At 44.7% G+C, this 13,626-nt stretch overlaps 1 protein-coding gene across 3 annotated transcripts in view; it reads left to right on the forward strand.

Moving 5' to 3' along the window:
- MYLK (myosin light chain kinase) overlaps nucleotides 1-13,626 on the forward strand; it is a 239,956-nt gene that overhangs the window by 69,820 nt on the left and 156,510 nt on the right. The window contains exons 1-2 of one of the 3 annotated variants that reach the window (XM_016159352.2): nucleotides 7,462-7,685; nucleotides 12,968-13,135. In XM_016159352.2, coding sequence (XP_016014838.2) covers nucleotides 12,971-13,135 — 165 coding nt within the window. In that variant the 5' untranslated portion in view covers nucleotides 7,462-7,685; nucleotides 12,968-12,970. Of the gene's footprint in view, nucleotides 1-7,461; nucleotides 7,686-12,046; nucleotides 12,231-12,967; nucleotides 13,136-13,626 lie in introns of those variants that run through there. The other 2 variants (XM_016159353.2, XM_016159354.2) reach the window with 2 other exon arrangements.

Here is a 13,626-nt window from a genome sequence, read left to right on the forward strand (position 1 = left end):
CCCCAGTAAGCAGTCAATAAATGGGTTGTTTTTATTAGCAACAGTATATATTGTGGTTCACAGTCATTTCATTCGTCTGGAACTGAGGTTTCCTTTCTGTGAAACAGGAGGGTTGAATAGGACCAGTGCTTCTCTGACTTTGCCATCCCCAAGGGAGGTGGAGGAAGAAGTACATTTTGGGGGTAGGGGCTTGAAGTGTAGCCTAAAGCAGCTTGCAGAAAGCATAGCATTCTTTCGATGTCCTATAGTTGTAAAATCTACTCATAGTTCTATCCAGCTGTCATTCTATACAATAATGTGAATGCATTAACTTTAATATTAAAATGCTTCTCCCAAATCTTTGAGTATAGTTGATGTTCCGGGATGAGGTGGCCTCAAGTATCCCCAAAGAACACATAGTTACACCCCTCTGGGGATGGAGGTGGGATTATATCATTGCTTAGGCCCCTTCCAGCCCTGATATTCCATATTTCTATGGTGAGTTAGTCTCCTCTGCAAAGGACCTGAGGGCGGTACCCAAGAATACTGAAGGAACCTTGGAGAGGCAGGCTCCCATGTGCCCTTCTCCTAATGGGACTGGAGAGTGCTAGGCAGGGGTGCAACAAGCAAAAGGGATGCAGCCCTTTGAAGTGAAGAATGAAGAAGCTAAGAGGGAGCAGGGCTGTGTCTGAGCTTGACTTTTGGGCTTTGGGCTGATAAACCTGGCTGGTTTGGGTTGGCAGCCTTCCACCACCCCAGGTAAGTTCCAGGAAACACTAAGCCATTGTTTCTCATCCACAGCTGGAGGCTGCCCTGGGACTAGGCCCTTATATCATGGGAAGGAAGGTGAGGGCAAGGGGTGAACTACATGTGGAAACATAGGGCTTGTCACACAGCCAAGACATCCTCCCATCAATTCTGATAGAGCACGCAAGGCTGAGGTGTGGGGTTGTGCCAGCCAGTGGGAGGAGAGTTGAGGGGAGCCTGGAGAAGAGCAGCAAGCTTTGGGGAAGAACAGAGATTTCTGGCTTGTGAATGGGAAGAAGAGCATCTCTGTGTAGAGGGAGAGGTGTATCTACTGATGGTGGTCGTGGGCCTGCAGAAATTTGCTAGAGATTAGCCAGCCAGTATGCATGGCCTTCCCCTTAGGCTCGAATGATTGAAATGAAGTCATCCATTTGTTAGGACAAATATAAGGGGCTTTCCCTGGCCTAGGAGTTGACTACATTAGTCAAATTTGTACCCATGTACCCATCAGATACCATTTCAGTAAATCTAAGGGAAGATTAAACTGTTGTTATGCTGGAAGTTTCCTGTTGGGCATGGTATTAATATAATTATATTGCACATATCTTGCTAAATCCTTCCTGCATATGTTACCAAATTAAGCCAGGATTTGGAGTAAGAAGGATTGGATTCTAATTGACTTGGTTTTTGAGCCTCAGATTTGCCATAATAAAATGGGATTATAACATATCTCAATATAAACATTTCATAAGTTATCAGTAGCTCCATGTTAATTTTTAAATAAAAGCCCTTTTGGTAGCATTCTCTAAGAGCATTGATTGCTATCCTAGGCCTTCCACAGCTTAGTCTCAATTAGTTTGATGAAGATCTCTGAAAACGCCCCTTGGCCGGTTGCTTTCCCAGATGAGTTCCCTTGCTCTTAGATGTACAGCACCATCTGCCCAACCCAACTCAGTTTCCTGCTGCAGGGCTTACCTGCTCAGATGATTGTGGACCTTTCTTTGTGCCTTGCAAACTTCAGTGATCCCTGTCCCCCATTTTGGAGGATACATAGGTCCACTCTGGGCCCATGTGTAAAATAAGGAGGTTGGACTAGATGATTTCCGTTCCCTTCCAGCCCCCACATTCTATGATCAAGCTATATTCCATTATGCTAACATTAATAATTTGGGAAGGTGAGAGCAATGCATATTGTCTAGCCAATGACAAGTAACTGATAAAAAGAAGTCAACAAAAGAGAGTGAATTAGTAATCTACTCTTTGTGATAGGGCAATATTTGTAGCAATATTTAAATGAACTAAAATATCTAAGTGAAATGTGATACTTCTAATTCTTCAGCACAATTGACTGTTATCAGAGAGTTGCCATTTATTGAATGCTTGCTATATGCCAGGCATTGTTAGAAATTCATATTATAGTTGCAATGTATTGGATATTCTGAGTGACTGCTTTGTGTTAGATACTTCAATTGCCTCTAATCTCCACAGAGCCATGCAAAGCAGATTTACAGTTAGGAAAATTGAGGTTTAGAGAGATTAAGTATATCACCCAAGGTCATCTGGATAGTAAGTGGCAGAGGCAGGTTTATATTCAGGCATGTCTATCTACAAAGGCTGTGATTGAATCTTTCATTGGAGTCCACAGGCTGGCCATCACCACCTAATTTAGTCTTAGATTGTCAATATATTGTCATTAGTGTCCTAGGACTGGTGGTTACTCCAGCTCTGGGCTTGACCCTAAAGTAGGGATTGGTTCCCTCTCTTTGTCTAGCTGAGGTGACCAACCTGAAAATCACACCTGGGAAAATTGCATGAGAAAAATTCTCCTGGGAAAATTGCATTAAAAACACCCCTCTTCCAGCAGATTAGAGACTCCCACCTTATTCCCCTTCTGTGTGGACCTGCTCTCTTATCTCAGTGCTGACCAAGAGAAGAAGGAAACTAGAAATTTATAACATTATTTGCCAGGCCTTTGGCTTTAGCCAGAGGAACAGATCGTGTTGGTAGGAGTAATTAGAAAACAACTACAAACTCACATTTCAAATTCAGGAGCCTGTAGGAGTAAATAAATCAGGTGAGCTGTTACTTGTTTTCCTGTGCTGTGTCACAGAGGGGAGGATTTGCAAATGAAGTATCTTCAGGCCTCTCATTAAGGGAAGCTTGAGTGAGCCATGACATGCTAAAGCCAGGTGGTGTGGGCAACTGCCTTGGGCCCAGGAGGTCCAGAAGGAACTGTTCTTATCAGCATTCCACATCTCTGCAACAGCTCCTAGTCAGGTGCTTCCTGCTCCCCCTTTCTTTGGAAGACATCTCTCCAGCCCAGTGCCTGAGGCTCTCACGTGGAAAGGCAGGACTCCCACAGAATTGTCTTCCTCTTCCCTCTCCTCAAATCATCCAGGCATTAGTCTAGCCACAAAGCTAATGTTTTCCCAGAAGAAACAAGCCACAGGAAGCTGGTATCTCCCCTAAACCGTGTGGAGAGAAGCAGGGACCATGTTCCATAGCCAGGCTTATGTGAGCTTCGCTCACAGTTCACCTGCATCTGTGTTCTCAGAATCTAAGGGGTCTTCCAGCACAGGAACCTCTAGGCTTGTCCTTTCATTTCGTCAACATAGGGTGAGCTTCCACCTAAAAAGCAGAGGGGCAGTGTGTGCTTCAGATGGCTCAGAAGGGGTGGGATATTTCAATCTGGAGCTAGAGAAACTGCTCAGAGTCCCTTTCAGGGCATGGTGTGATCAGCAGAATCATGAGGCTCCCTTCTTTCCTGGGCCTTCTTTTTCAAAGCTTTCCTAGGCTTCTCTAAAGACTTGGAGGGCAGGGGCAGGGCAGATCATGGCACAGACTCCCTCTCTCTCCCATTTCTAGAACTCTCCTCAACCCTCTGACACAACAGCATACCCATACCCTATGGGCTGCCCAAACCCACTTGCTAGCCCTCCCACCTGCTCCCCTTTTCCCAAGACTCGTATTTCTAAATAACTGGGGGAGGGAGAGGAAGGATGAAATAGTAGAAAGAAAATGAATGTATTCCATTTACTGAATGATACTCTCCATTAATTTTGCTATTAATATTTGCTCCTCTGCTAAGGGATTAAATGAGGCAAGTTACTTCAAATACTTACTTCGATGTCTGGCACATAGTAAGTGCTCACGAAACAGTAGCTATTATTGGTTGTCTCTTTTTCTCTTTTTTTCCCCCCAGAGTTTCCCCTCAGCTCTTTCAGCCCCAGGCCCTCTGTAAGCAGACCTAGGGGCTGCCCAGAGGGCTGAGAACCTAGAGTAACTGCATGGATGCCTGCTACTAGCACTGGTCCAGTCTTCAGCATCTTCATGGCCTATCCTGGGGTCTCACAGTTGTGTGTTGAGGACCAGGTACGCCTGCCTGATTTGGCTGCCAGGCTTGTGAAACCCTGTATGGTGCCCCCCGCCCTGAGCAGAAGTCTGTGGTAGGAGAGCTTTACCTCCTCCCTGGTGTCCCCCAGCATCTCGTTCCAGCTCTGGGCTTGTCTCCCCCTTGTTGGACACTTTATTACCTGCCCAGGGGTCCTATGGAGAGCTGGCAGCAGTTCTGTAGACAAAGGGGCACTAGGGCAAGAAAGGTCCAGAGAGGCCCTTCAGGCCATATAGAGGACACTAGAGAAGGGAAGTGACTTTCTTAAGGTCACACAGCAGGTTGGGGTGCAGCCATAGTAAGCACTAGAATCGCTGACTCTTCTGTGCTGTTTTACCCTCTGGTACTGCCTTCCGATTTCTCCTGTGCTGGCCTGCTCCTCAGCCAATGCAGCTTCTCTCCTCTGAGCTGACAGAAATCTTAAAGTGGCAACATTAACATCAGCTGTGATGGATTGAGTACTTATTCTGTGCCAGTGACTGGAATGGGGCTGCTTTTCATGCACACTGCTGATCCTCATAGCCACCTTATAGATGGTGGATGGGTGGGTGATATTAATAGCAGCCCCATTTTACAGATTAGCAGCTAAGACTTTCAGAGATGGTCACTTACCTCAGGCAGCATAGTTTAGCAGAATAGAACACAGCTTCTGACAGCAGAGCAGGCTGTTCCTCGCTGCCCTGACCTGAGGACTCGGGAGTCACCTCATAGAGCTTAAAAAACTAGGCACAGTAGGTATGGCTTAGAAGACTGGAGGAAGGAGGCCTGGTGTTTGAGGAAGGGATGTAGATATATACACTTGTGACCCCAAATTTCCTTCTACAGGGTTGATACTTGATAATGAAATTAGTGAACTTTAGGATTATTGCTAGATTGTGCATTTTTCTGATTTAATTATAATCAGGGTTTCTGGCTTTGCTTTCTCTTTGCATGTGACTTTTATTGCAGAAATCTTCTCTCAGCCTGTTCTTGTTAAATCTCAAATTAAGCAAGAACCCCAACAGGAAGAAAGCTGCTCCAGGGAACCAGGCCTCTCTCGTTCACACTGTGTGTGCGGTTGGGTGTGTTTATTTGATTTGATCTATGCGTATGTGTCCCTTTTGAGGAAATTTAAAAATAACTTTCTGCCAAAGATGTGGGCACTCAGGGTTGTGTCGCTGAGCAGACGTGCTTCTCCCACCCACAGTCTGCTGCTCTGCCAATGTGGCCTGGCTGACGTGGGCAGCTCATCTGCCTGCAGAAGCCCAGCCCCTCCTTTAATGTGTTTTCCAAGAGAAAAGGCCCATGAAGCCATGGAGAGGGCGAGGCTGCCTGGTACTCAGGGAAGAACTCAGCTGTGGGGGACAGAGCAGGCTGGCTTCAGATGATTTCACTTGGGAACCTAGGGACCTGGACTGAGTTGCTCAAGGATGCCAGCAGGAAACAGAGTATGGCCAGGGCAGAGCATTGTTAAGCACATTTTATACACAGGAAGACTGAGAAGCAAAGAATAGAAAGGACGCACGAGTTACACGCCACGTTATAGCTAGACTGGCACCCATGCCTCTAGAACCAAATACCTGTATGCCCCAGAGGGATAGTAGATATCGTTGTGACTTGTTCACCCACTGCTTTCCTTATGTCTTCTTTCTAACATTCACAAGGTTCCCTATCTAACAAAATTAAGTGGTGTCATAGTTTGGAAATGATTTTTATGGTTTTTAAAACAATTTTTTTTTAGCCCAGATATCTATTCATTAATATGTTCCACAAATATCTTTTGAGAATTTACTAGGTGCTCCTCAGTATTCTAGGCATTGGGATATGGTAGTGAGTAAAACACACAGGACCTGTGACTTAGTGGAGCTTGTGTTCCAGTGGGGGAGACAGGGGTTAATCATATAACCAACAAACTACATGCCTGCCAACTATGATGTGTGCGACGGACGCAGCATAAGGGCTTTGGTACATGTTTCAAACATGGGACCCGGCCCAATGTTGTTGGGGCCAGAAGTCTTTGATGAGTGTGTCTAATCATCCATTTTGTAGTTGAGCAGTTGTTAAGTTTTTGTTTTTGAGCATAAGTATGGGAACTTTAGATTTGTGCTTTTAAACATCTTCTCGAGCTCTGGTCCCTTTTGCTGATCTTTCAGTCGTCTGTTTAATATCCAGCATGTTAGCTGTTCCCACTTGCTTAGTGTAACCCACAGGTTTGATAAATACACCTTTCATGATTTTATCCAAATCATTATCCTCGGTTCCATCCAATTTAAAATGACTTTCCAGTTTCGTTGCCCACTACCAGAGACCTCCATCTAGGAAGACTTAGATTCAGATTCATCTCCATTCCTCAGTGATGAACAGCATTGTTTTTTGGATTTATTTCTTCCTTATTAGCCACTAAAATATTCAAAATATCTACCATCTGCAAGCTCTTCCAGAATCTGAGGTGTATATTCAGTTTTAGCCAAGGACTTAATTGACTTAACGGTGTTCTTTTCATCGAAGTCTATCTCAGGCTTCAAATCTCTCTGGTCCACATTTGTTCAACCATTCTCTTTGGAAGAAAAGATGGAATCAAATTAGGTGTTGATTCACCCTCTTCCCCACCCCTCCCTCAAAGCTGCACACCATTACTCCTATAAAACCAATTTTCTCTTCCCGCTTACATATTTTAAGGAGGACAGAAGTGAAAGCAGATGACAGGGAGAGTAGGGGAATGGGCTAAAGCAACAGTTCTCAAAGTGTGCCCTGTCCCAAGGTGTGAGTTGCATGAGAGATTCCTCTGGAATGATGGAAATTATTCTGACCCCTGGAAGGGAGTTACTGGGCTTGGCATACCTTACTACCACATTTTAGAAGTATGCTCCAAGGACTACTCCTGAGGCTCGCGAGGGGTCAGGACCAGCGCTATTGGATCCTGTGCATGATGTGAACACACTCTGTGGAGGTTAGTTCAAATCTCAGCCCAGATTCCTTAAGACAGTTGCAGCCTGGAGTTCCCCCATCCATCTGCTCTCTGGGCTTGCCTCCCACTCAAGGGATCACAAATGGGGCTTCCTCAGTTTAAGGAGAATGAAGCTGGGTCTCAGGACACAAATGTCCCACAAGACCTGGATGGTGATCCTAGGCTACATGTGCCAAGGGGTGAGTAGTGTTCCAGGCCAGATGTGGAGTTGAGGGTGTGCCAAGTTCAGCTCTCTGCTTGACAGCATCCTTCCTTTGCTCCACACTCAGATTGGAATCTGCAGCTCTGTAAAAACCCATGAGCTTCCACCCTTGGTTTCCCCGGGACTCCATTGACAGCCTCTGCAGCTGGCAGCCAGGGGTTTCAAAGGTCACCCCAGTTGGGCGGATTAGAACAACAGATCTCCCTGACCGGGTGAAGCTGGCTGCCCAGCGGAAGGCAAGTTGCAACATCTGCGAGCAAAGTCAAACCCTCATTTTTTCAGCCTGGCTCTGGGCTCTGTGGCGTCCCTGTCTCTCCTTCCCTTTCTTCTTTCTTTGAAGGACCTTGGACAGGAATCTCTGCAGTACAGTGGTAAAGTGTGGCTACCCAGGCGTCTCGACTCATGTGAGAGCTGCCACGGTAAGGCATGTCCGTTCTCTGGTGTGCGGCCCTGCCCCCCTCTTTGCTCCTGTGTGTCACAGCAAGTCAGCCTGGCACAGCTCACAGTTGAGGAGCAGCCACCGAGGGATTAGGCGATTAGGAAATTTGTCAGGATTTGAGAGGACTGCAGAGAGAGGATTAGGTGGGGAGAGCTAAACTGTCATTGCCTGGGGTGTTTGCACCTGGGTGGTTTGTTGCCTCTGACCTGTGCTGTGGCTGGTTGTTGGGTTCACTGCTGACAGCCAGGCTTCCAGTGCAGAGCCTGCCAGGAGCCCTTTCCTGTAGGGAAGGCATGGTATTTCCAGGATGCTTTACTGAGGGATCAGGTGCTTAAAGACTGGATCATTTAAAATGTATGCACTTTGTATAGGGAAGGGGACAGCTGGTTTCTCTAAACTTGTTCTGCCAAATTTGATTTCTGATTTTTAATTTTTTTCTGAGTCTTTTTTGCCTCAGAGTTGCACTCTGTTTGGGCCATAATTGTAAGCATTCCTTTTTGGGTTCAAGACACAATTTAAAGTGCTTTTGATCAAATTAAAGTCAAATTAATTTAGTGCTGCTTTGAATGATTAATACATTTTTTTACGTGTAGAAACCTTATTTGGAGGTGAGCCTTGGCCCAAGCATTGTGTGTGTGTGTGTGTGTGTGTGTGTGTGTGTGTGTGTGTGTGTGTGTTGGGGATAGGAAGGCTTCTTCCAGCTCTCAGACCCCTGCTCTTTTTGACCCTCTCTTCCATTTTTTTCTCTTCTTACTTCTCTGGCCTTTGATTTGGGTGTAAGTGGCATTGAATGAACTCCCCTATTTGGTATGTTTGAATCCAGCCACTGCTGAGCCCTGCTCTGCTGAAAAAATGTTTGTGGAAGTTCCTCAGCCCTCTGGTGTGCTCAGTGGGAATGTGGTCACCAGGCTATACAAGAGATTAGGAGGGAACAAGGATGGTTTGGTTTGATTTTTTTCTTTTCTTCTTTCTTTCTTTCTTTCTTTCTTTCTTTCTTTCTTTCTTTCTTTCTTTCTTTCTTTCTTCTCTCTCTCTTTCTTTCCCTCCCTTCCTTCCTTCCTTCCTTCGTTCCTTCCTTCCTTCCTTCCTTCTTCTTTTCTTTTACTCTTTCTTTCTTTTTTCCTTTTGGTAGAGCATTATAAATATGTCAGTAACCATTAATTGGCAGTGTGGACAGAATCTGTTTATGTTGCTGATGGCAGTGGGCAGGGTGATGAGCTGAGTGGAGCTGTTTGGTATGTCTGGCCACTTAGGACTGGGCTCTAGTCCTGCTTGTATGATAGTTAAATACCTGCCCTCTACAACCGCCTTGCAGGGGACTGGATGTTTATGGCTATCTGGACTTGCTTATTCTGTTTCTAACCGTAAAGCCAGACCTTCTTGATGATAGTATCCGGGGCTTTCAAGAGGTTTGGATGGATCTCAGAAGGTCTTAGATCAAGAGGATTTGTAGAGAGGGTCCTAGGCCTGATGTCACTCCTCCTAGTTTCCAGCTCCCCAGAAAGCAGAGGTGGAAGAGACTTGTGTTTTCCAAAGCCAGGCCTGAGAGCAGAAGGGGAGGTGCGTTCCCTGCCCCCTGCCTTCCTCTCTGCAACTCCTCATATTTCTCTCTACAATAGACCCTGCCTACGGCATCTGCCTCTACCAGGAATAGCAGGAAATGTCTCATCTGGGTCATAGGGCCGTACAGGAAGTCCACAGGGTATGACTGCAATCAGACTACCTTTGGTTTCTTCTGAGTTATATGACCCCAAGGCAAGTATAATTGGCTTTCTGAGCCCTGGTGTCTTCATTTGTAGAAGGAGCATAGTCAGAACTGCCTAGCAAGATTATGGCGACCAAATGAGATTAGTGCCCAGAACAATGTCACAGGCACACACCCTGCCCATTAAATGGTGCTGCCAGAAAGGACCCGACAAGTCCTTCTTTCCCACCTTTTCACAGAGTTCTGCCATCCACCTCCTACCACTGTTATGCAGTAATCTCACTCAGCTACCCTTGCCTTGAAGATAATTGGGCTGGCGTGAGGGTCTTGTTGTCCTTGGTAAAAAGGGTCTAAATCTTGTAAGGTGAGGAAACTGGTTTTCCTTTGGGAGCTGGATGATGATGTTGACAGATACTACTTATTAACCCCTTTTATGCTGTGCTATGTGTTTTATATGCACTCTCATTCAAATCTTACCTTCAATCTTGTGAGGTTGATATTATCATTCCCATTTTACAGAAAAGGAGACTGAGGCCAAAAGAGTTGACGTGTCTTGCCCAGCTCACAACTGGAAAGTAGCAGTGCCCGGAGATTTATGGCAGGGTCTGACCCTTGTGATACCTGCCCCCATGTCCACCCTGCTCCTTGTGCTGTCAGCACAGAGTGTATCTGTCACCTCACCTCAGTGGCAGTGGAGGAAGGCAGAGGAACCAGTGTCCCCTTTCGGGTATGGTCCTGGGTAGCTCTGCAGGATGTAAGAACCCCATTTCTTCCCTACCCATGTTACCACATTTATCACACGCACACATAACTGTTTACTGCTATATCCCTAGCACCTAGCTTGACACGTGGTAGATGTTTAATAAACATATTTTAATTGAGTGAATGAATATATCCTGATTCTTGCCATGAGGTGCTCCTTTTATCATCCTTTCTACTCTTCTGTATGTTTGAAATTTTATATAATAAAACTTATTTTTAGTTTAAAATTTTCATATTATTAAATCCCTATCATTATTTTCCTTTTAAGTATATACTCAAATAACTGCCTGATATTCCGTTGTATTTAACCAGTTCTCACTTTAGATATTTAATTTTTTTATTGTTTCTATTTAACTGGATTATTTTTCTATTTCTTTTGCTATAAATAATGTGATTAGCATTTATATATATAAATTTTGACTGCATCTCTGATTGTTTCTCAATCATACATCTTTAAATGCAGGACTACTGGAAAAAAATGTGGACATTTTGTTCAGACTTTTTTTTTACAAGTTGCTTTCTAGAAAGATTGTATCAATGTATATTCTCTTGGGTGGGTATGAGTGTGTCTACCTCACTACATCTCACTGCCATTGTATGTTATCTTTCTTTTTAAATGTCAGTTGGGTTAGTTTTTTAAAGATAATAGCTCATTTTTAATTTGCATTCTTGGGTTCTTATTGTAGCTAGGCAGCGTCTATTTGTTTAGTGGTCTTTTATCTTCTATGAACCAACCATCTAAGGCATAGCCTCTGCCCATTTACCTGTCAGACAGTTTTCTTCTTATATGTAAAGTGTCCTAGTCATTTGTTTTTGTTGTAAACATTCTATACCAGATTCTTATCCATCTTTTACTGTTGTCAGTGATATATTTTGACAGAGAAAATATTAATTTTTATATATGTGGTAGCAGCTCTTGACTTTCTCCTGTGTTACCCCAACGTCATGCCCCCTTCCCACCAGCCAACTCTGATTGCTTACAGGAGGTGAGCTGACACAGCGATTAAGAATAGGGGCTCTTGTGCCAGATGCCTGGGTTCAAGTGCCAGCTAGCTCTGACCCTTACTAAATTCCATAACCTTGAGCAAATTTCTTAATCTCACTGCACCTTGGTTTCTAATCCATAAAACGGGGATGATGTGATTATCTGTCTCATAGTGTTGTACAGAGAAAATGAGCTAATATTTATAAAGTGCTTAGAATAATTCCTGCTCTGTAGTACTGCTACATAAGTTTTGTTTTCATTGTTACCTACTGCACTGAAACTGTGAGTCTTATCATTTGGAAAGGATTTTGTTTGCAAAGCTAATCAGTGAGAGAGAAAGCTGGATTTTTCAGGCAGAGATGTGCTCTATTACAAACAAATCTAGGTTTTTGTTGTGTTAACTTGAACTTCAAAATATTATCTCCAATTTATTTTTGTTAGATGTTTTAAATTTAAACAAATTACCTGCCTCACATACCACTGTTTACTTGTGGCAGCTTACCCAACTCACAGTGTGTGATTTAAGTATGTGACTGAAGAGCCCAAGAAAGTGAGCAGAAAAATAAAATCTAGGAATACTGTTCCTCTTCAGTGTAGCAGATGTTTTTTGCATTCCTGCAATAGACCAGTCAACATGGATTTCGTAGAGGATAAGACATGGTGTCCAACCTGGAGCCATCCCTGGCTTGTGAGGCTTTTACCTGGACTTGTAACCTGGAACAAGAATCTTAGGATGTATTCGAATATGGCTGCGGATGTCCAGTGACCTTGGTTGAGATCTGACACTCAGCTTCTCTCAACTGCTGCCTGTTTGCCAAGTCTGTTTCTCCAGCTTTTCCTGTGGATTTTGGGGCGCTCCCCCTAACCTCCAGTTTTCTAACAGATCCCATTTCTGTATAGGAGAGCCAGAGTCAATTTCTGTAGTTTGCAACCAAGAAGTCAGATTCATACCTGTTACTGATGCCACTTCCACAATCCTGAGGAGGTCCCTTTGTCCCAGCTAACCTTGCCAGTCCCCATCAACATCTTGTCTGTTCCCAGTTGGGCCCCGGACCAGGAGTCAGGAACCTGAGGTATTCTTGCCAGTGATTCCATCATTTGCTTTTTCTCTTTGGGCAAATGACTTACCCTCTCTGGGCCTCAATTATAAATGGAAGAATTAGCCTAGATAATCTTAAAACACTCTCTTCTCTGAAGTTCTGTGACTTTCGATGCTTGTCACAATTTGGTCCCCAGAGGTAGGATGTCCTCCCTAGACCTTGCTTCTTTCCCTTCATTCAGCCACACTCACTCGCTTCACCTCAGATCCTTGCCGTATTAACCCGAAACTACTTTCTTTCTTGGAGTATGGATCCTGTTTTTCTTTAGTCTGTGAGGTCTCACAGTTCAGGGAAAAGCAACTTTTACTTTCTACTACAAGTGCCTAATTTAGATATTGATTCTGAAGAGTCAATGACTAATAAATACTGATTTTAGATACCATTGTAAAAACTCTGAGAACCATTTTATTTCTCTGTTCTTGCCTCAGTTGCCCCTTTTCTAGAAATTCTCCATGGGGATTTGGGGCATGGCCCTGGGAGCTGGCATCTGGGGCTGGCTGGGCCTCACCCTGGCAGCCTTGCGTATGGAGGACACAGAGCCTCTCATTCCCAGAGAGGAGCTCCAGGTAGACCCTGACCTAATGGGTACACACTCCCTGTAAAACCCACAACACTGGGGCCCAATCAATACACTGGGCCCACTGCTGCCTGAGGGGAAACGGCGCTGTACTTTTTGTTTCATCTGACCTGGCCTTCCTTCCTCTTTGCAGACCATGGGGGATGTGAAGCTGGCTTCCTCGACACATGTTTCTAAAACCTCCTTCAGTATGGATCCCTCGAGAGCTGGCTCCATGCCCCTGACTGAGGCCCCGGCTTTCATTTTGCCCCCTAGGAACCTCTGCGTCAAAGAAGGAGCCACTGCCAAGTTTGAAGGGAGGGTAAGAAGCATGGCTGGACGGGAGGCTTGGGGGAGATGGGAGGAGGTCGGCACTCCTTCTCGAGCCTTTTCCTCAGCAGGCTGGATCTGGTAGAGGACCTGGTTTGTTTTGGACCCACATATAAAATGAATATATACCATTTGCCCTATTTCTTTTGTTTATGGTTGACTTTGTTCTGTGTTGGAGAGCTTAGGGATGGGGAGGGACACTGAAATGTTTTGCTGTTAATGTAGGTTTTGGCTGGGTACGTGCTACCTGATTATAGAAGAAGATGTGGGCTGGTGGCAGGAAGCATACAGCTTGGGTTTAAACATGTGCCCTCAAATATGGACAGTTGAGAACTGACTATAATTTTCTTTCACTTCCTCCCTGGAAGGAGTGTTTAGTTAACTAACCCCCTTGTGTATCCACTTGATACACCCAGAGTGGTGGGATTAGATATAAGACCCTTTATCAGTTCTGTCACCTTTCGCTAATGAGCATTATTCTCT

Source organism: Rousettus aegyptiacus, unplaced genomic scaffold (genome assembly GCF_014176215.1).
Source record: "Rousettus aegyptiacus isolate mRouAeg1 unplaced genomic scaffold, mRouAeg1.p scaffold_m13_p_4, whole genome shotgun sequence".
Taxonomy (NCBI): domain Eukaryota; kingdom Metazoa; phylum Chordata; class Mammalia; order Chiroptera; family Pteropodidae; genus Rousettus; species Rousettus aegyptiacus.